General features: G+C 38.1%; 1 protein-coding gene across 2 annotated transcripts in view; it reads right to left on the bottom strand.

The window, feature by feature from the left end:
• slc37a2 (solute carrier family 37 member 2) overlaps positions 1-14,467 on the bottom strand; it is a 22,766-nt gene extending 8,299 nt beyond the window's left edge. For both annotated transcript variants that reach the window (XR_013771471.1, XM_079247599.1), the window contains exons 1-11: positions 14,375-14,467; positions 10,572-10,653; positions 9,707-9,797; positions 7,310-7,388; positions 7,078-7,213; positions 5,074-5,150; positions 3,140-3,306; positions 2,959-2,996; positions 2,731-2,880; positions 644-734; positions 476-538 (exon numbers count right to left, since the gene is read on the bottom strand). Coding sequence is in view for 1 of the 2 variants with exons in the window: in XM_079247599.1 (XP_079103725.1) it covers positions 476-538; positions 644-734; positions 2,731-2,880; positions 2,959-2,996; positions 3,140-3,306; positions 5,074-5,150; positions 7,078-7,213; positions 7,310-7,388; positions 9,707-9,797; positions 10,572-10,653; positions 14,375-14,433 (1,033 nt within the window). In the remaining variant the exon portion in view is untranslated. The remainder of the gene's footprint in view (positions 1-475; positions 539-643; positions 735-2,730; positions 2,881-2,958; positions 2,997-3,139; positions 3,307-5,073; positions 5,151-7,077; positions 7,214-7,309; positions 7,389-9,706; positions 9,798-10,571; positions 10,654-14,374) is intronic.
• Between the last annotated feature and the right edge of the window lie 10,644 nt (positions 14,468-25,111).

The raw sequence follows: 25,111 nt of genomic DNA, 5'->3' as shown, positions 1-25,111 counted from the left end.
AGAACTCGTAATCCAGTTTTTCCATCTTTGTTTTGTGAACAGAATCAGAAAACCCAGATAAAGGTCCAAAATCCGGCTTTTTGTTTTGGATTAGCAAACAAAGGAAAATCCAGTTGTTGTTTTTTTTTTCAAATGTTCAGTATTTGTTTTCAATGAAAAAACAAAAACAAACAAACAAATGATACACATATTAAAAAAAATAATAATTTCACACAAATTACTTCGATTACATTAGAAACTTCAAGATTAAATTGGATTCCAAATGCAATAAAAACAACATCAGCATTAACACATGCTTATTTACAGGATCAGGTAGAACACTGCAAAACATGCAGAAACAAATGTCTTTTCAGGGGACTAGTAATCTGACTTCTATTGTATATCTTTCATTTTATGTTCTATGTTGAATTTTATATTTATTTTCTTACATGTTGGGAAACAAAATCTTGCTGAATATCAGTTTATGACTTCTTACCCAAAATCCCTCCGGCATCGAATAATGTCGACATATCTCCTGCTTGTTTTGCATCAAAATGTGCTGAAAGACAGAAAGAAAGACACTGAGTCATATCAACTTCAACTTGGATTTTTTTCCTCTGTTTGTGTGTGTGTGTGTGTGTGTGTGTGTGTGTGGAAGACTGACCGACATTTGAGATGTATAGAGGAAGCCAGTACAGGAAGGTGTAGCTGACCAGTTTGGCAAACAGCAGACAGAGTGAGAACTCCACCACTCCCTGCATGAGACACAAAACATCATGGTAATAATTATCACGCCACCATGATGCAAATGTCAAACAGAAGCTGTCTGGTTTGTTGTGAGGACTGAAAGTTTCACCACTGATACCAGTAAAACTGTCTAAAACTGGGAAAAACATCCAGTCAAGATCAAGTAAAGACAGGAGAGTCTGAGCAGCAGCATGGTGAGAAGAAACGACGGCTTGTTAGATGGATGACGACATTTTATATTTAGACAGAATACATGAAAATCCATCCTACGTACAGTTTAGCCTGAACACTAGCAGTGTGTGTGTGTGCGTGTGTGTGTGTGTGTGTGTGTGTGTGAGACAGCTGCCTGCATCTCTGCATGTGGGATGAGTCTGTCTTTGTTTTTCCAACAGATCTTTTCTACAAAACTGTCAGAATCCACAGAACTGCTTAGATATGAGGCTTTTTAATCGTTTTTTTTTTCACTTTCCACCTTGTTAGATTCATACTGCTGCACAAAAAATGTCCAGAATACGTAAAAACATATTAAATAGTCAGATTCATAAATGCAGCACACAATTTAGAAGAAATTTGTACACATGGTTGTAATGTTGGCTGCATGGATTTTAACTTTAAAACCTAATAAATAAAACAAATCACAGATGAGCAACAGTGAGGTCCAGACATTACCTGGATTTCACAGCGTAATTATCACACAACACTGACTTGTCTATCATCCACCAACTGCATGATTTAAACAAATAAAATGATTAAAAGTCCTTTAAAATTGGTTTTCTCAGTAAAACTTTCTTCTGTTTTTTCCCCTTTTTCAGAGACATTCAGGATCTCCAAACACGTCCCACATTTATGAAGCGAAATGGACTAAAAATGCTCATTTTGTAGATTTAAATGAACACTTAAAAAGTTTTTTTTAAATAATTGCTGAATAATTTGTTCCATACATAATAAACAAGAGGTGGAAAATGTAAGAAACAATCGGAGCGGTTCCATGTGCAGACTGACTGCAAAAACCATCATCTGTCTGAGCTACCAGTGTTCTTGCTCTCATGTCTGACAGGTTGCTGGGAGAACAATGAACCACAACGTTCCTGGTATTCCCAGCAGGGAAACAGAAACGTGTTTCTATCCGTCAGTTCAGGTTGATCTTCAGGCACCAACCAGACATTAATCTTTGCTTGATCTAAATGTGAAAAGTGGGACATCAAAGGAATCACAAGCTTTCAACACGATGAAACGATGGATCAGAGCCGCTTTACAACCAGATGGGATACAAACAATGTTTTGGTTTTTTTTTTTACTACAAGCAGTTTGACTTTTCACTTCAGAGCATGGCAGGATGCTTTTCATAACATCAACGATTTCAATTGGACTCGAACTTTGATTAAATAATAAATATACACGACTCTTTCACAACAGCTTACCCTGGACATAAAACACAGTTTGATTTCTCTGAATTCTGTCAAAATAAAAATAAAATTCAATTATTTTCCAATCATGAAGTTTTAAACTGTGTCGTTCTTCATCACACCACTAGATGGCACCAAAGTAAACTTCTTTTTTAAAATTATGTTTACGTCAGTGTTTTTCAACCTTTTTTAAGGCAAAGCACACTTTTTTCACTAAAAAAAAAATCACAAGGCACACCACAAACTAAAAAGTTTTTTTTTTCTTTTTTAAAGTTCACATTAATAATATAAAGCCCATCTTGTCAAAGCCTCTTGAATAGAAATCAGATGAATACAAGAAGAAGGAATTTTATGATCTTTCATTGTGGTATGTCTGGATGAACACAGAGCTGCTTTTTAGGTGAAATTGGGTCATTTCTCAGGGCACACCTGATAATCTCTCGGCACACTAGTGTGCCACAGCACAGTGGTTGAAAAACACTGATTTACATAATATTTAAAATGAATGTAAACACATTACATAAAGGATATAATTATAAATATTTTCCAGATTCACAACAAACTGATCCAGCTCAATTCTTCTGTTGGTTTCACTCACAGGTATACATAGAGCCCCAAAGAAACTTATGGCCTCTGTATGTTCCTCTTCAATCTGTGGAGTCTCGGTGGAAACGGCGCCGTTGATGGTATGATTACCGTTGGGTGAGTTCTGCAGGAGAGGCTCCGTCTCGCCATCGTCCTCCTCACTCTGACAAACAGACACAAGTTTAGGTTCAGTGAGTTTGTCAGGCTGAATAAGCAGGATGAATGTTCCTGCTGAACTCACGTGATGCTGAGGAGGGGCGCAGTTAACATCTTCAGGCTCTGAGTAAAAGAGAAAGTTGAATAAAATTAGTAAATAATATTCATTTGGACTTATTTGTCTGCTTTCTGTCTGAACCAGCAGTGAAACGGCTGCGTTATAGATACGCATGTGTGGTTAGTTTCTTTGATGAACATGAACTGACTTTCAACCAGGAAGAAGAAGCACAGGATCCCAGTGGAAGCAATGATGATGCCGGGGACGATGAAGGACAATCCCCAGTTTGAGGACACAAAGACTCCAGCTATGAGGGAACCCAAAATGTTTCCCACAGAGGTGTGGGAGTTCCACACCCCCATGATAAACCCACGCCTGTAGAACAAAACAAAACATGGTAATGAGCAGATATGTGTGAATGAGAATTACAGAAATTATTTCAGAAAAGACGAGTTTACATTCTAGGAGCTTCTGAGAAGACTTTTTTTTTTTAAAAATAACTTGTCCTACTGCCTGTGTGTTGAGTATGAAGCTGTGTTGGGATATTTGTAGCCAATCAGAGACGGATAAACAGGCAGTCTGAGGCCTTTTACAGAAAGAAATGTGTCTTTCCTCCAGTCTCTGCTTAACACACAGGGAGTCTCTATGCAAGCCTTAATGTGTCTAATGGAGTCAAAGTAATTTACGATCAACCCTTAAAACTCTGAGCCGTATTCCAGATTATGAGGCTAAAATGATGGTAAATAAGGATCAGCACCATAAAGACAAACGAGAATTTATTACTAACGGTATTTTTGAAGTGAGTGAGGAAAGGATGGAGGGAAGGATGGAGCGTGAGATCAACAGTGGGATGAATGTGGCGTCTGCAGTAATGCCGACTCTGCGTCGGTCTGTGGTGGTGAAGAAGGAGCTGAGCCAAAACGGGAAGCTCTCGATTTACCGATCAATCAATCTTCCTACCCTCACCTATGCTCACAAGCTGTGATCGCATACAGGCGGCTGAAATGAGTTTCCTCTGCAGGGTAGCCGGTCTTTCTTTTAGAGATGGGACAGCCTCGGTCATAAGGGAGAGGCTAAGAAGAACCGCTGCTCCTCTGCATTGAGAGGAGCCAGATGAAGTGAGGCATCTGGTTAAGATGCCTCCTGGACGCCTCCGTGGTGAGCTGTTCCCTGCAAGAGGAGACCCTGGTGAAAACCCAAGACATGCTGGAGAGATTATATCTCTCGGCTGGCCTGGGAACACCTCGGGATCCCCCAGAACGAGCTGGTAAATATGGCTGGCGAGAAATATGGCTTCCCTGCTCCGGCTGCTGGGCCAGCGACCCGATTCAGATAAGCAGCAGAAAATGGATGGATGGTATTTTGAAGAAACAACACAACAGTGTTCTGGATTTCATCCTTTCAAGTCCTAGCTTCCAGGAGAAAAACTACTGGCACTGAAACAAGGACACAACAGAAACTATTTACACTTTATCCTTAATGTTTTTTTTGTCACTTGTTGATCTTTGGCTGCTCCTGACTGAACATTACCATGTAGAGTCTCGGGATAAAGACTTCATTCAGCGTCGTTAACCTCCCCATACTTCGGTAGATCTCCTATATGTTAAGCTATTAATCACGACTTACACCGATGTTTCTGAGAAATTATAGACAGTTTAAACAGCAGCGCTTAGGAGGGTGTGGACAGTCTAACAGAGTTTTAAGGGTTAAAAACAGGAACGATTGTACAAAATGATTTAGTTGAAGTTTTTGAGGATTACTGAGAAGAGAAAGTTTGATCTGATAAGCTGCAGCACATGTGAACTTGTCATGACTTCCTACTAAACTCCTTTCTGAGGAGCTGAGTTCTTTTCCTTTTATTAAACATTAAACTAAATCTATAAGTAAGGACTAAACATTGAAAAGTGGAGCTCATACACCACCGTGTTTACTAAACCAGGTGTCTCACTCTGGTGTTTGTTCACTAAACTTAGACTTTGCCTTCAGAAGGAACCGGTTTGAGCAGTTCACCGAGCTTTTAGACGTACGATGAGGTCTGTCCAAGCTGCTGTCACTGTGCTGTTGTCAAAACGTGACACTTGTGTGTACTAGTGACTTGAAACTAATCCCTCACAGTCAGCAGGACTGCGTCCCTGTACTCACTTCCCCTTCCCAAACCAGTTGCCGATGCAAGCTACCACAGATGGCCAACCAGTGGTCTGCATGAGGCCGTTCATGACCTGCATGTAGAAAGAACAGATGGAGAAGCTGGTCAGTGTTAATTTAGCGCACGAACGCATCATAATACTGATCCAAAACCTACAAAGTGCATATAAGAAATGAATAAGAGGAGAGCAGTGATTCATAATATTCCCACACCAAACCCACAGCACCTAACAGACATGCTTGTGCAGTCATGTGGTGTGGCTGTGAGTCATGTGATGAGTGAGTAAAGACCATAAGATCTTTTTCAGGGACGTTTGTTGCGCAACAAAGTAGAAATAATCACAGTAATAATGGAGTTCAAAATGAAAACAAGTCCAAGATTGTTTTTATCTTCAAAAGATTTCATTTCCTTTTCATCATTTTAATGTTAATCATCATAAAAACTTGTTTTACTTTTGGTAGAACTTTCAGACAAAGACTGTCGTCTTATCTGTTGTGAGAATAATATTGTTTCTATCTTGGATTTGTCCTTCAGGTAGTCATGTGTTGTTGAAATCATCTGACACTTCAGAGCTACAACAATAATTACAAGACAGAGCTGGCAGTACACTCACACTTCTCAGCTTCAGGACAAGAGAAGCACTAAACTAGGATTTTTTTTTATGTGACTACACAAATCACATAAAAATAATTCATTTCAGGTGAATAAACTTTTTTAAAAAAAACCAACAGTTTCTGTTAACTTTTTAAGAAAAACAAAAGTGTTTCTGTGTCGCTGACTCTTTATGAACATGGAAAGGAAAAGTATCATCAGCTTTTTAGCTTCAGAAATAATGAAGTGAAACAAAGTGCTCTGACAGCAGCTCTGCTTGCTGCGAGGCGCTGAGCGGCAGCCGTGGAAACATTCCTGCAGAACAGAGCGACTAATGAAAGCTAGCAGCGTGTGCTGCCGTGGTCAGCAAGAAACAGCTCATCTGATCTTTGTGCTTCCCCTTTTTCTGTCCAACGGAGGTCTGCTGTAGGCGGGGAACATGTTCATAGCTACCAAAACACCTAATGCCACATTATAAAATAGTTGTAAAATAGCTGTATTTCTACTTTTATATTATTATTCAGTGTTTTTATTATTATTTTTATTATTCAGCACCTTATCGCTGAAACAAGTTCCTAGTCTGTGAATTGTTCAAGCACAATGGCAAAAAAAGTCTTCCTGATTCTGATCACGTCTTTGAAAATCAATCAAGTTTTTTTTTAATTTCAAAGTTTCTTTATTTAATAGAAAGTTTTTAAAAAGCAAAATCTGCTTTTAAACGTGAACAAACCAACCCAGCAGAGGGAAGATGAAACAGTTTACAATGCATGATTAAAAGGAAAGAAGTAACTTTTTGTGACGCAGTCTCTGCGACCACCATTCCACCGTTCTGCGAACAACAGCTCAGTCACATTTATTCTCTTTGGAGGCATCTTAGTGCAAAACAAGCTCTGACAGGCTTCCCTTTTCACCACTTCATTTTTCTACATTTCTACCAGCTTGATGAGATGTAGCGACTCCAAACATGTACCAACATAGACACACAACAAGCACAGAAAGTATTATTTAAACAATAAACATCTAACTACTGGTGATATTAAGCAATCTGACACTTTTACCTCCTATTAATCATCGTTTTCAGAAGCCGAGGTTTTGTTTTCACACTGCTTCTTTAAGCGAAGCCAAAAGTTTTCTGTTCAACAAAGGTATAATGTTTTTTTTTTGTTTAAGAGGCTGAGAAGTAAAGTATTTTAGTTAAAAAGTCATTTTGTTTTAATCAATTTATTTTTTTCCATTGGCAGTTTAATTTAGCTGTACCTTCAGGTGATGTGGCCTGAACTACTTGACAGATCTTATTCTGGTCCAAAGTGCAGATCAGACATGTATAAAGCTGAGAGAATTACACTGTATTACAACAGAAGCAGAACAAGGCAACCTTTCTCTGCTTTCAGCAGTCGGTGTGTGTGTACCTGGACGAAGGCGTAGTAACCTAATGAGTGGATATTCCAGTAGAAGCCAAGTCCAAACAGACATGTAAACAATCCACTCATCAGCATCCCAAAGCTCAGGTAGTACCGCAGAGGAAGACGTTCTCCAAAGATCCCACTGGGAAACAGGACAAATCGGTTCGGGGTTGGAATAGTTACAACAGTCAGACATCAAAACCATAAAAAACAGTCAGCCAACAATAACAACACACACCTGAAAAACATGCCGATGGCATAGGCAACCAGGAAGGAGTTATCCAAGACGCCAAACAGTGTCTGGTAGTTGTCCTGGTCTGAACAGAGATGACATGTCAATATTCATATTTCATTATATTCCAATATATTTCTAAGCCCCCCCCCACCAACATATCAGGTCCTAATGAAAGCTGCAAAGCAGAGCATTGGCTTGAGGGGTTAACCGGCTGGTAGGAGTTGCTCAGCATTTAACTCCTCACTGGTCTCCCACTTTAAACCATTTGTGTGTGCTGATCAAAGCAGATGCAGGGAATCAAACACACATGGTCCACATGGCAGGGACGGGAAATTACCGATTACATGACAATGTTCAGTAAGCATCTATCTGTCAGTCATTTTATTGACCTGATCACAGGACGAGTTGTTCTTATGACTAAAAACAACTTCAGCTTGAGGCTGTTGTTATTCCAACCTTATTCTAACCTGTTTATGTCTTTGATGTTTCTCTGCTCGACTTTGTCTTCTGTTTATGAAAGTTGTTCCTCCAAGAAGCAAAGTGTCCATTTTTTTTTTGTTAAAAAATTTTTCATTTTTTTACAAATAAATACAAATAATCCATTATAAAAAAAAATTTTTTTTCATTTTTATTGTTTGTATTGATCTTTTACTTGTCTTCTTGGGCATTATAGCAGCAGAATGATGGTCTGGCTACTGTTGGTTTTTCCTCATTGAAATCAAGAAAAATGACAAGCAAAAAAAAGTTTTATATATATATATATATATATATATATATATATATATATATATATATATATATATATATATATATATATATATATATATATATATTGGTTTTTATTCTACAAAAATCAACAATATCAAAGAATTATGAAAATCGCAATTTAAATCAAATTGGCACCCAAAAAAATTGTAATCGAATCGAATTGGAACAAAAGCATATCGCCACAGCCCTAGTGTCCATCCATCCAGAAAATTGTTTGAACCACATATCTATACACAGTCAAATGAGTTCCATGCACAGTAAATGGGAGCAGGAAATCTGTTAGAATCACCCTGTAATAACTTAGAAACAGTCACATTGACCTAACATAAAATAGAAAAAGACATGGTAATAGATTAGTTTTAAAGCATAACACAAGTTGGTGGAAAGCTAGAGAACTTAGCCCAGTTCTTCGCAACAAACTTTATGGTATTAATTCTTTGTATTATATCATGGGTGGTATGATGGGGTGGGAAGGGAGTAAACAAACAAACAAACAAACAAAAAAAAAAAAAAACACACACACACACACAAAAAAAACAAAAAAAAACAACAAAAGCCTGTAGCACTTCATGGAAGGACCTGCGTCCAATTGGACAGTCCACTAGCACCTTCCTGTGATGTCCTCTACTGCTTGATTTAGTGCTTGTGTTGTTTTCACTCTCATATGTAAGTAGCTTTGGATAAAAGCTTCTGCTAAATGACTGTAGAATAGAATAGAATAGAATAGAATAGAATAGAACAATGAACATGCTAAATATTGAGTTTGGTGTATTTCTTTTTAAATATCAGAAAAACTCTGTAAGCTGCTTTCTATTACATTACTTGCTAAAGATTTTTAGGAGATAAAAAAGCTTTTAGATACCAGAGCCGCATTAATGGCTTTGTGCAACTTTCTACCCTCCCAAAAGTAACCATTGCATTTCCACAACTGCATCATGTGTGTATGCAGGTTTTAGTAAGACTCATTCTCACTGGTTATGCAAATATCTGTAGAAGTACAAGCATATCAGACATACATGAGGGTGCCTTAGCCTGGCACAACACCAGTGCCAAGTGTTGACGACAAACAATAAGTTGGTGGTTGAGTTATCACAAAAATGCAACTTCTAACATGTTTATTTGTACAGTTTCTGATCAATACCCAGTCCCAGGAAAAACATTATCTCTGCTGACTGTAAACTATGGACCTACTTTCTACCCTCTGTGCCACACATTGGACCAGACTTACTCTGGAAAAGAAGGCATTGATTATACATGTGAAACTGGTTTTCTATTATTCCAGTTGGAGCTTTTCCTTCAACTTTAATCACCATTACTGTTCCGGCATGTTTCTATAAACCAGCTCTGAACTGATGGGCAGTACTCAGGATTTGGTGCACACATGTCAAACTCCAGTCCTTGAGGGGCCGTATCCTGCAGGATTTTGTTGTCTCTGTGATCCAACACACCTGACCAAAATGAATGAAAACGTTGAGAAGAAGCTGTTGGATCTATTTGATTTGAATCAGGTGTGTTGGTCCTTGATGGCTGGCAGATCCCAGCCATCGAGGACGGGAGTTTGACACCCCTGATATTGTGGTACTTAAGAGAACATCAGTGTTTCAAAGCAAACATCCAAACTGGCTGACTTACCAAAAGGCGCCCAGTCACACCAGGTAGCGTTATTGGTGATGTTGAGGTCTGTTGGCTGAATAACCGTAGAGCAGTTTCGGTGCAGCTCACTCTGAGCATTAGAAAAAAAAGCAGGAGAAATAAACATGTCAATTTCAAGTAATAATCACAGTTGTGGTTGCAGCTCAATGAGTTTATTTACTGACAGGAACATGCAGAGCAAAGTGTTTGGTACCAAAGTAAAGCAGCTGATTTCCAGCTGCTGTCCCTGGAGAGGTAGCGATTAAAAGAGCAGCACTCTTAAGATGTGGATTCATAATGATCATTTACACGTGACTTTAAGCTTTTATTTCATTTAAACTAAGAGGAGTCATTTTATTTCATGCAACGTGAGTCAAACAGAGCAGCAGGTAGACAGGCATGCAGCATCTCTGACAGCAAAGAACAAAACATTTCAGATCTTGTAAAACTAACTGAGATAATACTTCCTCTGCTTTTCCTTAAAAAAAAAAAAAAGCCAGGCAAGTGTCCTTAACATACAAAAATGAATAAAAATAAACAAAAATAAAATAAACATAAAGAAAGTCGGGAAGCCAGGAACAAGGTTAACATTAAATCGAGCTCTAAAGTTTTAGTTTTAATTAAAATTTTAAGAATTCTTCTAACTTTAATCTACCATTGAGGCGCTTTAGATGGGTTAAAATAATAAATGGATCAACTGCGCAAGATGGTGATTTCCACATTTTTAAGAAAATGTTCACACTTTTACTTTTGAGCTCCAAGAAGAAAACAAACTATTTGATTGTATAAAGTTGTATAAAAAAATTTTTAAAAAATGATTGTATAAAGTTGGCAGATACAAAATAAATTGAATATGTTCAATCACCTTAACTATGCTGATAGGTTTCCGGGACAGATGGTAGGCCATGTAAAAGAGGAAGGTCAGGAAAAGAATAAAACCACGGTACCTGGAAAGAAGAAGTTGAAGGAAATATCATGAGAACATGCACGACATCCATTAAAAGAATTTACATCATTTACACAACTAAAGGTGGGAGGAAAAATAACAAGTCTCCTTTCCAACGCAAGTTGGCAATGTGACTCTTAAAAGAAAATGAGTGAAAAGGACAGCCAGAAACAAAAACCTGCTGTTCATATAAGCCACCCTAAGCGTCCTTTATGACTTAGCACTCATTTACTGCTGGAAGACAACTCTGGTGAAGTATTCCTCCATTAATGACAAATCATTTCAGGACGAGATAAGGAGACATGTTTAAGCTTAATCACTAGTTTCCATAAAGAACCCTCCAGTTCTGTATTATCTCCTCATTGAAAAGGGATCATCTGGGAGTTTGACAAGTTTCACCTTAACCTGCTAAACTTCACACGTTTTCATAAACACTAGACTGGAGGCTTTATTAGGACAACGTTTTATATTTTGACACAAATATCTGAGCTCGTTGATTAATTATTTATGCATTTGATCTTCTTGCATTATAAATATTGTAGACTCTGTGGGGGCTCAGGCATCTGCTTAGGATGCCTCCTGGACGCCTCCTAGTGAGGTGTTCCAGGCACGTTTTAGCAGGAGGAGACCCCATGGAAGACCCAGGACATGCTGGAGGGATCACATTTCTCGGCTGGTCTGGGAGCAACTCACCCAGCAAAATGGGACTAGGGAGAGGGAAGTCTGGTCTTCCCTACTTAGGCTGCTGCCCCCTGAACTAACCCCAGATAAGTGGCAGAAAATGGATGGATTGCTGTATTGATGGATGGTTTACTTTTCCAACATTAAGCCTGATTTCATTTCACAGTAAGAGTTAGAAACAACTGTCATCTGGTGTGTGTGCATGCGTACGAGACAAAGTAAGAGTTTACATGATGCTCCATACACAAGAAAAAATCTTGAATGTAACGACAGCACTACACATTCACATCAAAATCTTCTTCTGTGGTTTTATCTAAATGAACTGGAGCTTATGTAAGTCATGTGTCTGATGCTTCATCATTCTCAATATACTGATAATTTATACTGATTTAATAAATCTTACATAGGATTTTGTTATATATATAAATTAGATTTGCATTAAAAATGACAAAAAATACCTGGGGGTATTTTCCTTTACAGTATTGCTTTGGTGAGTTTTTACTTTTAGTTTCTGACTCAAGTCAAGAAGTAGAATGTGCCATTCTGCGTTTATCAGTCGTCTTTAGGAAAGGTACACATAGTTAAAGATTGTGTGAACTTCTGCAACCTCTGTATATCTGTAGCATCAGCGTTTCCAGTATTATTATGTAATAATATCTAATACTAGCAGCTAGACAGACAGATTACTGGTTGATCCAACAAGTTTAAGTTGGTCCCTCCTTTAGAAATGATTCTCAATGCTCGGCTCTATGTTCTATAGAAATGTACAGACATATGGTGTGTGTAAACCTAAAGCATGAGAGAACATCATGATATGTTAATGTCAGTGAAAACTAAACATATAACTCATAAACACATATGTATTTACGTGCATTGGAGGTGTCAAGATGTTTGGAATGAATATTGTAAGTAGTTCGTAATTTATCACAACTGTAACTACTTCAGAGTTCTCCTTATTTAGCTTCTCAATGTTTTTTATCACAAACACTAGAAACATAGCACGGTGCTGTGAGTTCCAATTAACACAATCTATTTATTACTCTGGAAAGCATCCTGCTACACAGATTGTTAGAAATACTAGCACATATATGCACAGTATGGGTAAAGTTATTAACAAAGGGGCTTCTTTTGCAGCCGTTATTCCTCTGTGCGGGGAAAGAGGGGCAGCGTCTGTGTGCTTGTAATGACAACTCCCTCATAATGCCATACACTGTAGACTTAGACTTTACTGGATCTCACAGTAGAGAAATTCACTTGTGATGTAGACCCCTGTCTTCACGGAGCGCCTCATCATTTCTATCCTACACATTATGTTTAAATCTTCCTAAGTTACCTTCGTGTGTGTTTTATTTGGATTAACTTCACACTTACATCTCTGAATGTATTTATTCTAAAGGATGAAAGATGCATATGTATTGAGTTAATATTTGCCTGATTTTTTGCTAAATAGATTTTAGTCATAAAGTAAAACTGTAAACATGATATTTAAATGTAAAATCTGATTAGATTTAAAGGTGTTGGGGTTTTAAACTGCTGGTCAAATAATATAATAGATTTAAGTATATAAATATTAAATATGAGTTTTTTTGTGTGTTTATTTTTAATCAGAAAAAGGGGAAACAACTCATTCCCAATAGGGAAAATATCAAATTAATAATTACAGTTGTTATTTGACCAAATTCAACAATAACGATTTTTGTCTTTCATTACAATTCATATTTCTAGTCATAAAAATGATCAGCTTTTCTGCTTAGAAAAAGGCTCAGATTTAGGGCCATTGGGGTTTTAAACTGCTAGTCAAATAATATAATAAATTTGAGTAGAGATGCGCTATCCACCTTTTGAGGGTTTAGATCCGAGACCGATATCTGAAATTTCAATATCGCCGATACCGATAATTGCCGATACCAAATCTATTTATGTGAACATTATTCTGACTATGGTTATTATTGCTGTTATAACTGTTAGATTTCATTAGGTTGTGATAAATTATCCATCTTTTCTGAAGTTACCTCACCAATACAAATATAATAACATTACAGATCTAACAATTTCACAAAGTGTCATTTTGATTTGGCACATTTTACCCAAATACAACTATACAAGTGCGATTTTGAAACAAATATCTTGCTTGTAGTGTCACAAAAAATGTCACATTTTAACATTCAAGACATTTTTTTTCTTTTAAAACACATCCGAAGCATGTCATCAAACACAACTGCGCTGGCTTGACTAGTGTGGTATAGGGTATCGGTTGCGGTATCGGAACACTTTTATTATTACCAAGTATGAGTACACACAAATGGTATTGAACCAATACAGATACTGATATTGGTAACGGTGCATCCCTAGATTTGAGTAAATAAATATTGAATATGAGCACTTTTCACCCTTTTTTATGTATTTATTTTTTACTAAGGAAAATGGAGAAACAACGCACTCCAAAAAGGGAAAATATTGAATTAATAATTAGTTGTTATTTGAACAAATGTAACAATTACCATTTTTGTTTTTATAACAATTCATATTTGTAGTCGTGGAAATGATCAACTTTTCTGCTTAAAAATGCTTTTTGTTCACTATTACAAAGCCAGATGTGATCTTAAGGTAACTAACCCACATTAACACCCTGGGAGCTGAAATATTCCAAAATAAACCATCCTTGTCATTACTGAATTCCCTAAATGCTGCATTTACGGACACCAATATCGACTCGTTGAAAGTCAAAACTGCGTCGATACTAAATTAAACTTTATACAACGTCTAAAAGAAAGTACTACTAAAAACAAACATTGTGTTTACTGATAGCCTACAGAAAGAAATCTCCAATAACATGTTCATAACAGGTAATGTGATGTAGTAAATCGGATTAGTGTATCATAACCACAGATTTACTTGGCACTACACAGATGTGCAGAATGTCTGTTTATCTATCTGGTTAAGTCAATGATTTACAGCAGGAAAGATATGTTGACACACTTAAAAGACCAGCTGTGGCTGGCTTAGGAGATCAATTAAAATGGACGATAAACTCAACTTACCAGCTATCCCGAGAGAAGGATGTGATAAGTCGTATCCCGGGAGCCAGAGGAGACTTCATTTTTGCAAAAAGATCCTCGTCGAACTTAAGAAAAAAACACTTAACACTCGGTCCCAGACATGTCTTCGAAGCACAAATGAGGTGGATTGGTCGCTGTTTTGCTTACTAAAAGCTAACTACAGATGTATGACAGAAAGTAACCGGCTGCTCTCATTGAAACTAAAGTAAAAGCGGATTGTGGGAGCGGTGAATGGTAGAAAAGCAGACGCTAGCTGCTGGCTGTTGGAGGCGGCTGTTGTCCGGCTTCTTTGTCGGAGATGTTTTCCATCAACCTCCAGCGGAGCTCCATACTGTGTTATGTTTATATACCAGGATGACGTGAGCCAGCCTACCTCCGCGACGCTGTCGGAAAACGCCTCGGTTATGAATAGAAAGCTATATTAATACTCGGAGATGTATTTTCTTTACAAGAATTTCCAGTCGCAAAGCAGCGCTGACGTCAAGGAGTAACAGGAAGTTGTTGGGATAATTCCTCGCGGTGATTTCAAATTCCCGTTGCTATGGTAATGCAGGGGCGACATTGCTTGCACGAACAGTTTTCCTGTATCTAACAGTTCAATCACAACTCATTATCCTTGAGTCAACTTAATTTAATTATTTTGTTAGGAGTACAAAGCAATATTGAGTCATAAACCTGAGCATTATTATTCTACAGTCGTTTAGTAGAAGCTTTTATCCAAAGCGGCTTACAAATGAGTGAGAACAACACAAGCACTAAATCAAGCAGTAAAGCAGCGGTTCTCAACTTTTTTGCAACACAGTGCCCCTTGTAAAATATTTTTTCAGCCAAGTACCTCCTAACCACTGCAAAGTACTTCTGGTTCAGAAAAAACACGAAATGCAGCATTTTATCATTTGTGTTTGGCCTTTTAAACTGTGTTTTTTGTTGTCAAGGAGACAGTGGGGTTCAATTCACGTGGGAATGAAGGATTTTGGGAGGAATGAAATGGTGTAAATCTAAATGTAAATTCAGTTTATGAATGTATTGCTTACATTTATTGGAATATATTAAATATTTATATGATATTACATTATTTTATTTAAGGATGTTTTAAAGAAAACTTTTTTTTTTTTCAAAAAAATTTCACGTACCCCCTGGAATGCCTTGAAGTACCCCCAGGGGTACATGTACCCCATTTGAGCAACAGTGCAGTAGAGGACATCATAGAAGGTACTAGCGGACTGCTGGAGTTTAGTTGGACGCAGGTGTTGACATGTAGTGCTACAGGTTTTTTTTCTTCCCAATCCTAGAATATTCCCTACGTAAAAATACAAATGAATACCATAACATCTGTTGTAAAGAACTGGGTTAAATTCTCCAACTCTTCCGTCAAACATGGCTAAATTAAGTGTGGAAGTGCACCTGGAAGAGCTGAGTCTTCAGCTTGCTCTTAAAAGTAGACAAGCTACTAGTCCAAAATTGAAAAATAAAAGCAGGAACAGTACACAAAATTAAAGCGTGATAATGAAGATACTGGGTATAATGAGCAAGGCTTGGTTTTTTGGGCTGTTTTTTTAAATCACTATCTAATTTAATTTACAGGCGGTAATTTATTGACATTAGTAATAACTCTTCTGATAAAGCGAATGGTACACAAGACTGAGAGGATTTGGAAAATCTGTAGTTAGGAGAGGAATAATTAGTTTTCAGGGAGAGAGTGTGTCTGGTTATTATTACAAATCTGTTTAAATAAATAAATAAATAAATAAATAAATAAATAAATAAATAAATAAATAAATAAATAAATAAATAAGCTTGATGTTCGACAGCCCAGTCCTAAATTAGAAAATGTTTACATTGAAAATAGTTTTTTTTTTTACACATACTCAGGATGTGTATAGGAAATGCATTTAAAACAATCCATATGTAACTGGTTTTAACTATATGAACATGTGTCATGCAGGAGGACAGTATTGTATTATATGTAACTCTTCAAGAATGCCAGCTGGTATTTATAGGTCTAAAACTAAACACCTAAAAATGACAGGTGTCCCTTTTTAGTTTTTTTTTTTTTTTTTTAATAGAAAATACAAACTGAAAGAAAGTTTTCATAGCTAACATGTACTTATAAATTAAATAAAACAAATGGCAATCCTAAAAAGTAAGTAAAGTTTTAAAGAGTATCTCCTGATGTTCTGTAAGTTAATATCAGTACATGTATAAAACAGACAAATTCATATATATTGATAGATAGAATAAATTATCTGCAAAATTTGATCAAATCTTCAAAACTATGCTTGAAACTGTGTCAAGCAGTACTTATAGTTAGTTAAATGCTAACATCAGCATGCAAACAATGTGTTTTGATCTAACACAGGTGATTGTACAATTTAGAAAGGTGGAAAGGAATTTCATTGCTTATTCAAGTATTTAATCACAGTATTTCTCAAAGTATTGTTTAAAGAAAAAAACTAGGCCGGCTGGTAGCACTAAACATCCAAAGATATCATAAAAATAATTTGGATTCAGCCAGAAAGGAACAATGCAGTATAACTTGGACAGAGATAAAGACAGAACTGTTTTCAAGCTTAAACATCATTGAGACTGAGATGACATATAGAGAATTTCCTTTTTCCTGTCGGACTGTTCCTTTAAACTCCACAGCAAGAGGCCTGCTCACTGCAGATCATCAGCCTCCTTTAATGTAAATCCAAACTCACCACTGCTGAATGTAGTGCCTGTGCATATGCTGTGGAGGAGACAAAAACAGCATTAAGTGGTTCCAAGTAATGCTTGGTAAGCGCTGTGTGTGCATGCAGGGAAACAGCCATGTGGCCGGGTACACAGTCACTACCTTTGGGATCGTTGTGGAAGACACAGTTGTTAGCGCATGTGTCAGGGTGGGAGTCCCAGAACGAAGACGCACAGCAGCAGAGAGGAGGAAGCTCCACGTTTGCCTGAGACAGTCGCTCCTTCATCTGAGCTCTCAGAGCCTCTACAAACCTGCAGGGAGTTACAGAGTCCATTTATCCTCCCAGCCTCAACAACCACCCATTGTTTTACCCCGTACACGTGGTTTGGTTTGAGCAATAACACATTAATGTCTCCCAATTCTCAACAGTGTCTTTAATTCAATTCAATTAAACTTTATTTATATAGCATCAAATCACGGCAATGCCATCTCAAGATGCTTTAGAGACAGGAAAAAAACACAATGAAAGCCAATTCATAATAGCCTATATAAGGAAACCAACAGATTGAGTTGGAGGCTCCAACTCAATCTCCCATCCTGAGCAAGCACAATGGTGACAGTGGGGAGGAAAAACCTCCTTTTTAAACAGGAAGGAATAACCTGCCCTGGAGCAGTTTATGTTGCGGATAAGAGATCATCATCGAGGATAAAAGCAACATCTGCTGACTAATAGGTTCTCATAGAAAATGCCCTTCTCATGTTGGTGCAGATCTTCAGAGGAGCCCTTAAGCTCGTCACGTCCGCCACAAGAAGCGGGAACTTTGTTCTTGCTCTCGAGGCCACGAGAACAGGACAAAAGTTTGTTTTTGTCTGGTCAAGTCAATCCCAAACAAACTGATCAACCTATGTCGGAGTAGAGCTCGATGGATGTTCTCTGTCATATAAACAGTCAGTAATGTAGGAAATACTGATGAAGTTGATATCTTAAATTTGTTAACAGCACTATCTGACAGACATAGACTGTAATGGATTCTCTTTTCAGCCATTGTGTAGTCAAGTAAAGTATATCCAAAAGAAATTATTAGACAGAACAGGGTTGTGAGGAAAAACTTCTTCACTATTGATGCCATATGTCAGAACAAGATGAAGAGTATTATGAAGAGAATGAGTAGGTCTGTGGACATTCTGTAACAAGCCAATTGAATTTTAGAGCTAAAAGCAATATTTAAGCTGTAATTTTCATCATCATCAGCATGAATGTTAAAGTCACCCAGTACAATGACTCTATCTGTATTTAGCACTAAGTCTGATAAGAAGTCATAAAAATCAGTCAGAAACTGTGAGTAAGGTCCAGGTGGACGATACACTACCGATAGCAGAAGTGGTTTCTCTGATTTCTACTTCGGGTGAGACAGACTGAGAGTCAGCTGTTCAAAGGAATTATAATTAATCTTAAGTCTCAGACTAATCAATAGCCCTGATTTAAAGATAGCTGCAACACCTCCCGCCTGTAGTTCAGGAAACATAAAGTTTTAGTTTTGCTCCTCCCAACTGGAACAAATTCTCAATTGTACCGTGTGTAGAAGACTGCCCTGGTGTGAATGCACCATAAATCAAGATGACAATTTACACATTAGACCAATCTGAATTGGTATAGATGTCTGATTATGGGGTTAGAGTTAGTTCTGTGTGTGGTTTTGGGCTTGAACGTGTCTCAGGAGGAGGTGGAAAACGGTTCTGAAGAAGACTGCACAGAATTAGCATGTAGCAGAAACTGCACGTGACGTTATGGTGATGGCAAAGGTTTGATAAACTCATTTCACTCTGACTTATTTATGTGACATCAAACAGCTCCATCAGCAGCCACACAAACTTTTCCAGAGCATTTTTGCAAATGCAGCAGCACATAAAAGATTACCTAGAAACCTCTCTGCCTCTTTCCTGTCTTCTTGTCATCTGCAGCTGCCCAGCTCGTTCCTCCTCCTCCAGCTTCAGTCGCTCCTGGATCAGCAGCTCTCGCTCGTCCAGCTTCCGTCTGGCCTCTGCAAGCTGCTGAACTCTCTCTAACTGCCTCTCTTCCTCCAGACGATTCTGCTCTTTCTCTGCTTTGATCCTTCCGTGAGAGCAAGAACAATTTTTCACATTCATGAGCTAGTTTGGCTGAATGAAGGTGACATTTCATAGAACAGAAGCCTGGCAAAACAGAGTGTCTTGCTGATAAAGAGGGATTAAGAACACAGATTCATTTCCATCACCCTGACAGGAGAAAGTGAAACAAAGGAAGGCCTCGTTACCCTGCTGTCCTCCTCAGGTGTTGCTTGTGCTGCTTGTTCTCCTTCACTTGCTCTCGTTCTAAGCTCATGACCAGGCGGCGGTGCATCAGGAACTGAGACTGACGCTGCAGAAACCGACAAGCCATCTGTAACACCTAATCTAACAGGAATCCAGCAAGAAGAACTGAAGCTTTGTTCAGATCCTTACCTGCTTTTTCAGTTTGTCTTCATCAGTCAGAGGCCAAAGAACCTGTGAAACTCCAACGCTGGACTTGGAACCATGATCGGGATGTGATTCATCAGGATCCCACGATGCATGTCCCCTCACCTGACGTGCACAGAGCACAGTCAGTACGTACAGAAAATGCAGAAGCACAGCTTTATGAACTAGTAAGCTGTGAAGAAATCGTTTTCTATGGTAACAAAACACATAAAGGCAATCCAGCAGGTCTCACCTGCATTTCCAAAGGTAAATAAAACGTTTTATTTGTGGTTAAAGATTAGGAACGAAGTGCTTTTTTCAATTTAGGCAAAATCTGTTCAGTCACGCTGCAGCAGTTTCAGTCATAAAAACATGTGACTCTACCTAGTCACGGTTCTTTCTATGACACAGCTAAACCATAACTGCTTTATTAATGTTCAGAGTGCAACATTTACAGTAAAGCCAAGACTTTCTGGTAGGTGCAACCACATCCACTTCCTGTCAACTAGTAGAAAAACTACTGCAGTGATACAGCTGAACTGCTCTGATCCTAGCTGTGACTGTTCCTCGTTACCGGTGTGTAATCAATCAAAACATGTAAAAATAGACGTTTTCTGGAAATGTTTTTCAACAACCTCCTACACATATATTGAGTCATGAATATCATGATTTACGCGATAAACTACTTTATAATGAAGCTCGCCGTAGTTCCACCTTTGTACAGATGCTTTGTGAAAGCTGAACAGTAAGTGCACTGCTGGGCTTCTAAACTCTGGTGCTCTTCTAAAAGCTGACATGGAGTCATTAATTTGGCTTTTGTAACTTTGAGCTGAAACTCAACAGCTTCCCTTCATACTGCATGATGTCTGGTCTATCGATGGGAATTTTAGGTTATTTATGAAGTCGACTAATCAGGCCAACTCCAATCATTTAGTCCTTTAGTCATGATGCCATCGGGACATCATCTGCATGATTTTTTTAAAAAAGATTTGGCAAGCTCTAGTAGCCTGTACAGGTGTCCCATCAGACAGCTGCAGTCAGTCCAGAAGGCTGCTGCTCGAGTCCTCACAGACCAAGAAAGTAAGAAAAAAAAAAAAAAAAAGAAAGACAGAAAGAAAGACCAAGAAAGATCATAGAACTCTGATCCTCAGATCTTTACTGTGTCAAAGAACTGACTTCAAAATCCTGCTGTTAGTTTCTAAAGCACTGAATGGTTTTGGATCAAAATATGTTCAGGATCTTCTGGTTTGTTTTGAACCAACCGGATCCCTTGGGTCATCAGGAACAGGTCTATGTTATGTTCCCAGAGTAAAAACCAAACATGGAGAAGCAGCGTTCAGTTTTTCTGCTCCTCACATGTGGAACAAACTTCCAGAAACCTGCAGGTCTGCTGAAACTCTCAGCTGTTTTAAATCAAGATTAAAAACCTTTTTGCTGCCTTTTATCCAGGTAACTGTTCATTTCTCTCAACGCATTTTTATTCTCTCTATTTTTATTTAATCACTTTTGTTTACTTTTAAACATTTCACTTGTTTGTTGTTATTGCTCTCTGCACCTCGCCGTAACGCTTTCATGTTTTATGTGAAGCACTTTGAATGTCTTGTACATGAAACAACCCTGCCTTGCTTTACTGTACAACAAGTAACCAGGAAGTCAGTCCCGGGCAGGCCGCTTCGAGGCGCTACTGCCTTTCCAGTCGGGCTAAACGAGGCTGAACACTTTTTGTCATCTTTCCATCTGGTCTTTTTGCTTCTGAACCGCAACAGTTTGTGACGGTTTTAACAAGTGACTCTTCACTTATTGTGGAACTTGTTACGTTAACTTCATCCCACATAGTGTGCGTCTGACTTTGTTGTCCCGTCGAGTGAAAACCGCTGTGTTGCTCTGGTCTGTTGATACCAGTGCAGGCAACGCCCCCAGAAATACTGCTGTAAACATTACAACAACGCTCGGAACAGCTCTTGTCCTCTTAAAAACAGCCTGTGTGCAGCGCTCCGACTAATGATTTGCCATGCCCCTAATCTGGTTGTTTGGATGTAAAAGTCCTAGTTAGTCCAAAGTTTATGAAGAGGCCAAACTAACTGTTCATATTTCCCAGTCCTGGTCCTCCTGTCCTGCACGTTTCATGTATGTTCCTACTCTAACACGCCAGATTTGGAGAACTGGATTAAGGTCTCTGCAAGCCTGTTAATGAGCCAGTCATGCCAGCGAGGCGTGTTAAACACAGAAGCATATGAAACTTGCAGGGCAGTGGGTCATCAGAGCCAGAATCAACAAACATAAATGGAAAAAAACAAAAACAAAAAGCTGATGAGATTTTCTCAAAACCACCAGATTTCCATTCGATTATCATCGATTGCCAAACTCAAGCTGTTTCCCACCCTGCACCGGCTGCCTGACGTGAAACTAACAAATATCTTCATCTCTACACTGAAAGCTTCAATTAATTAAGTAAATCTGATGAAGCCACATTTCTACTTTCACTGTGGACTAAAGAAGAAAGTATTGATACCCTGAAGAAATTAATCTGATTATTTTAACATTTCTGTGTGGAGAAATGAATATTTAGAGCTTGTAATGTGAAATCACCCTCTGCTGAACAAGGGGACATTCATGTTGACTGCTGAAAAGAGGAACATCTCTGCCTTCCTCCTCTTCCTCCACCAGAGCCTCATGGCATGCAGCTCTCTGTTGGGTGGAGAAGGAAACGTTTTCAGTTCAAACCTGAAGACGCAACCGAGCGCATCCAATTATAGCAACTGTTTTAATAAAAGAGGAACACGGTGTTAAACACAGACACTCACATGTCTGCTTGGAGAGATGTTCCATCTGCCTCCAGGAAGGACTGATGCCGTTTCCTCATCCTGGATCAGCCGACACGCTGCCAGTCTGAGTCTGACCTGCCTCATTCCTTCACTTGACTGGAAAAGTGTGGAAAAACATTACAGTCCAAATTAATCACAGTCACACTGTGTTATACGAAGCAGCGCTGTCATACTCGGGTTATCAAAATTTTCCACTGACTTTATATTGTTTTACACAGAACTAACAACACAACTAGTCCGTCTATTCATTCTGGTTATATATTATATTGTTTTTTCTTTTAAGGAGTTGTTTAATTTAAATCACATTTTCAAACCAAAAGCTGAGCTCACATGAAGTCTCACAAAGGATTAAATTACTGAGAACACTTTATCACAAGACCACACACTGAAAGGTGCTGCTACACGTTCGGCTTTCCTCCAGTTTTTTGCAAACTGGATTCAGAATTTTGCGCCGATTCAGCCAGAAAAATGCAAACAAAAGCAATGATTCGCGATACTAAGGCCTGTCAAGCAGGAGAAAGCTTTTCTTCATCAGCCTTGCTCAGCTTGCTTAACCGTACCTTCATTTCAACTACAAAACATTGTGACTTCTTGGGGAATTAATCAGGGAAAAAAACAGACACAGAAGGAAAAAAAATTTAATTTACTTACAAACTGGGATAAAAAAATCACTTAAAAGACTCTTAAAAGAAAGCAAACGACCAGGACTGTTGTGGATGCCATTGTGCCAATAAGCATCTGCTTTCTAAAATTCTGGCCACGTGTGTGTGTGTGTGTGTGTGTGTTTTGTTGTTTTTTTTTAAATCTCTTTAGTACAAAAACCTCCTCTCTCTCACCTCTGGAGAGTTCCTCCTCAGCTGTGAAGCTGCTCCTGAAGATGTCTGCTTCTCACCAGCAGATGTGTGTTCGGCCCTGGCATGATAATGTCCGATTCTTCTGCCTGGAATGACCTAGGAATAAAAAAACAAAACACACAGTTATACAGTGAGCGATGCCTCATTTCCTCTCTCTGCTGAGTGTAAAGGTAAGAACACACAGATTTAGGACCCATCAGAACAGACCGCTAGACTCGGTGCGATTAGGGACTCGGCTCAGTTGTGGGGGGGGGGGGTGTATCCATTTAGACCAAGATTGCATTCACGCTGCAGAAATACACTGTACCAACGAGCGCAGTATGAACAGACGAGGCAGAGGAATCTTAGTGCGATTGCTATGTACTGTATTTACCCATGATGCAATGCAACGTCAAATGTAGGAAGTTTTTTTTTTTGTAGTCCACTTCCTGTATTTGGTCCGCTTGAAACAGGCTGAGACCTGCGTTTGTAGGCAGACCGAGTCCACTTCTTTGGTCCAAATCAGAATTTGTTTGGCGCATTCACATTTCCCCAAACGAAGCCGACTTTCCGATCAAACAGACTTGGATCCAAATTATAAAGGCTGATGTGAATGTGTCCTTAGACAAACAATAAGATCTGAATTTTTGTCCCTTTTAAGATCATTTACCAGCTGCATATCTTGTTTGTACTTTAAAATATTTAAATACTACAAATGGGGAATTCCTGACAATAAACCATTAATGATTAATTAATTAAAGATTTCATTTCGTTAGTAGTATTCTCAGCTGTAAATGACACTCGGGTGTGAGAAGACCATCACTACAGGGTTGTAACTGTCATCTCCCATCATTTACCATCAGTACCTGACTGAAGAAAATACTTTACCGTTGGATTTGCATGTGGCTGTGGTCTCTTCGTGCCAACTTCCGCTCGCTGTGCCAGACGGCGGTAAACTTCGTTTTGAAATCGCCTGATGCTCTCTTCGTTTTCCCGTCTCTTCTCTGCCTGAAGCTTCTCAGTTTGCAAAGCCAGAACCTGAACCGAGAAAGAGTCTGTTAGCAAAAAGTCAAGACCCTCTGGTGTGTACTGAATTTCCACCATCAGCAGATAAAACCTGAATTTCTTTAAATTAAACGGCAACAGTTTTAACCATTTTCTCGCAACAAATTCAGAAATTTAGTTTCCCAAATGAAACCTGTTTTTATTTTTTAGGGTGTTGATATGAAATTGTTTTCTCCTTTTTGTTTCCTTCATACATTTTCTATTCTACTCTTGCCTGTAAAATGACCTTTTCAATAAAGAAAAGGCTTAATTTACAAGTCACTCAAATAACAGGAGACTACAAAAAAAACAATAACTTAGAATTTGTGAAATTACAATTTAGTAAGATAAAGACAGTGTTTTTTCATTTAACAGAGTTGAAAAAAACCAACAAAAAAAATCAGTCCTGGACTAATTAAAGTACTTTTCTGATCAAATGTAGGAAAAAATACCTGTGAAGAGGTGCAGAAGTCTGTTTAAGAGGAACACAAAACACCTGACTGTAGTGGAACATCAAACTATTGTTCAACAAAATATTGTTTATGAGTGATACAACATATATTATTTTATCATATTTGTTTGCTTCTTAAATAAAGACATTTCTGTTGAACAAGAATTCGAGAATAGTGTAATAATATCCATACAATTTTCATGTATCATTATTTATTATTATAACAATATAACTATATTACTGTAATATATGTATATTCATATAATGTTTATATATTATAATATATACTAAATATAGTTATATAATAATATAACTTATTTAACAGACAGCTTTTTCCCTTCTTTAATGGGATAGTAAGGAATAAATGTAAGGACGTCTGAACATATTGCACAATTAGTTTCTAATGTGGTTAAAATC

This window comes from Telmatherina bonti (assembly GCF_933228915.1).
Source record: "Telmatherina bonti genome assembly, chromosome: 10".
NCBI lineage: Eukaryota > Metazoa > Chordata > Actinopteri > Atheriniformes > Telmatherinidae > Telmatherina > Telmatherina bonti.
Note: the sequence above shows the minus strand (reverse complement) of the source record. Positions and strands in the feature narration are given on the sequence as shown.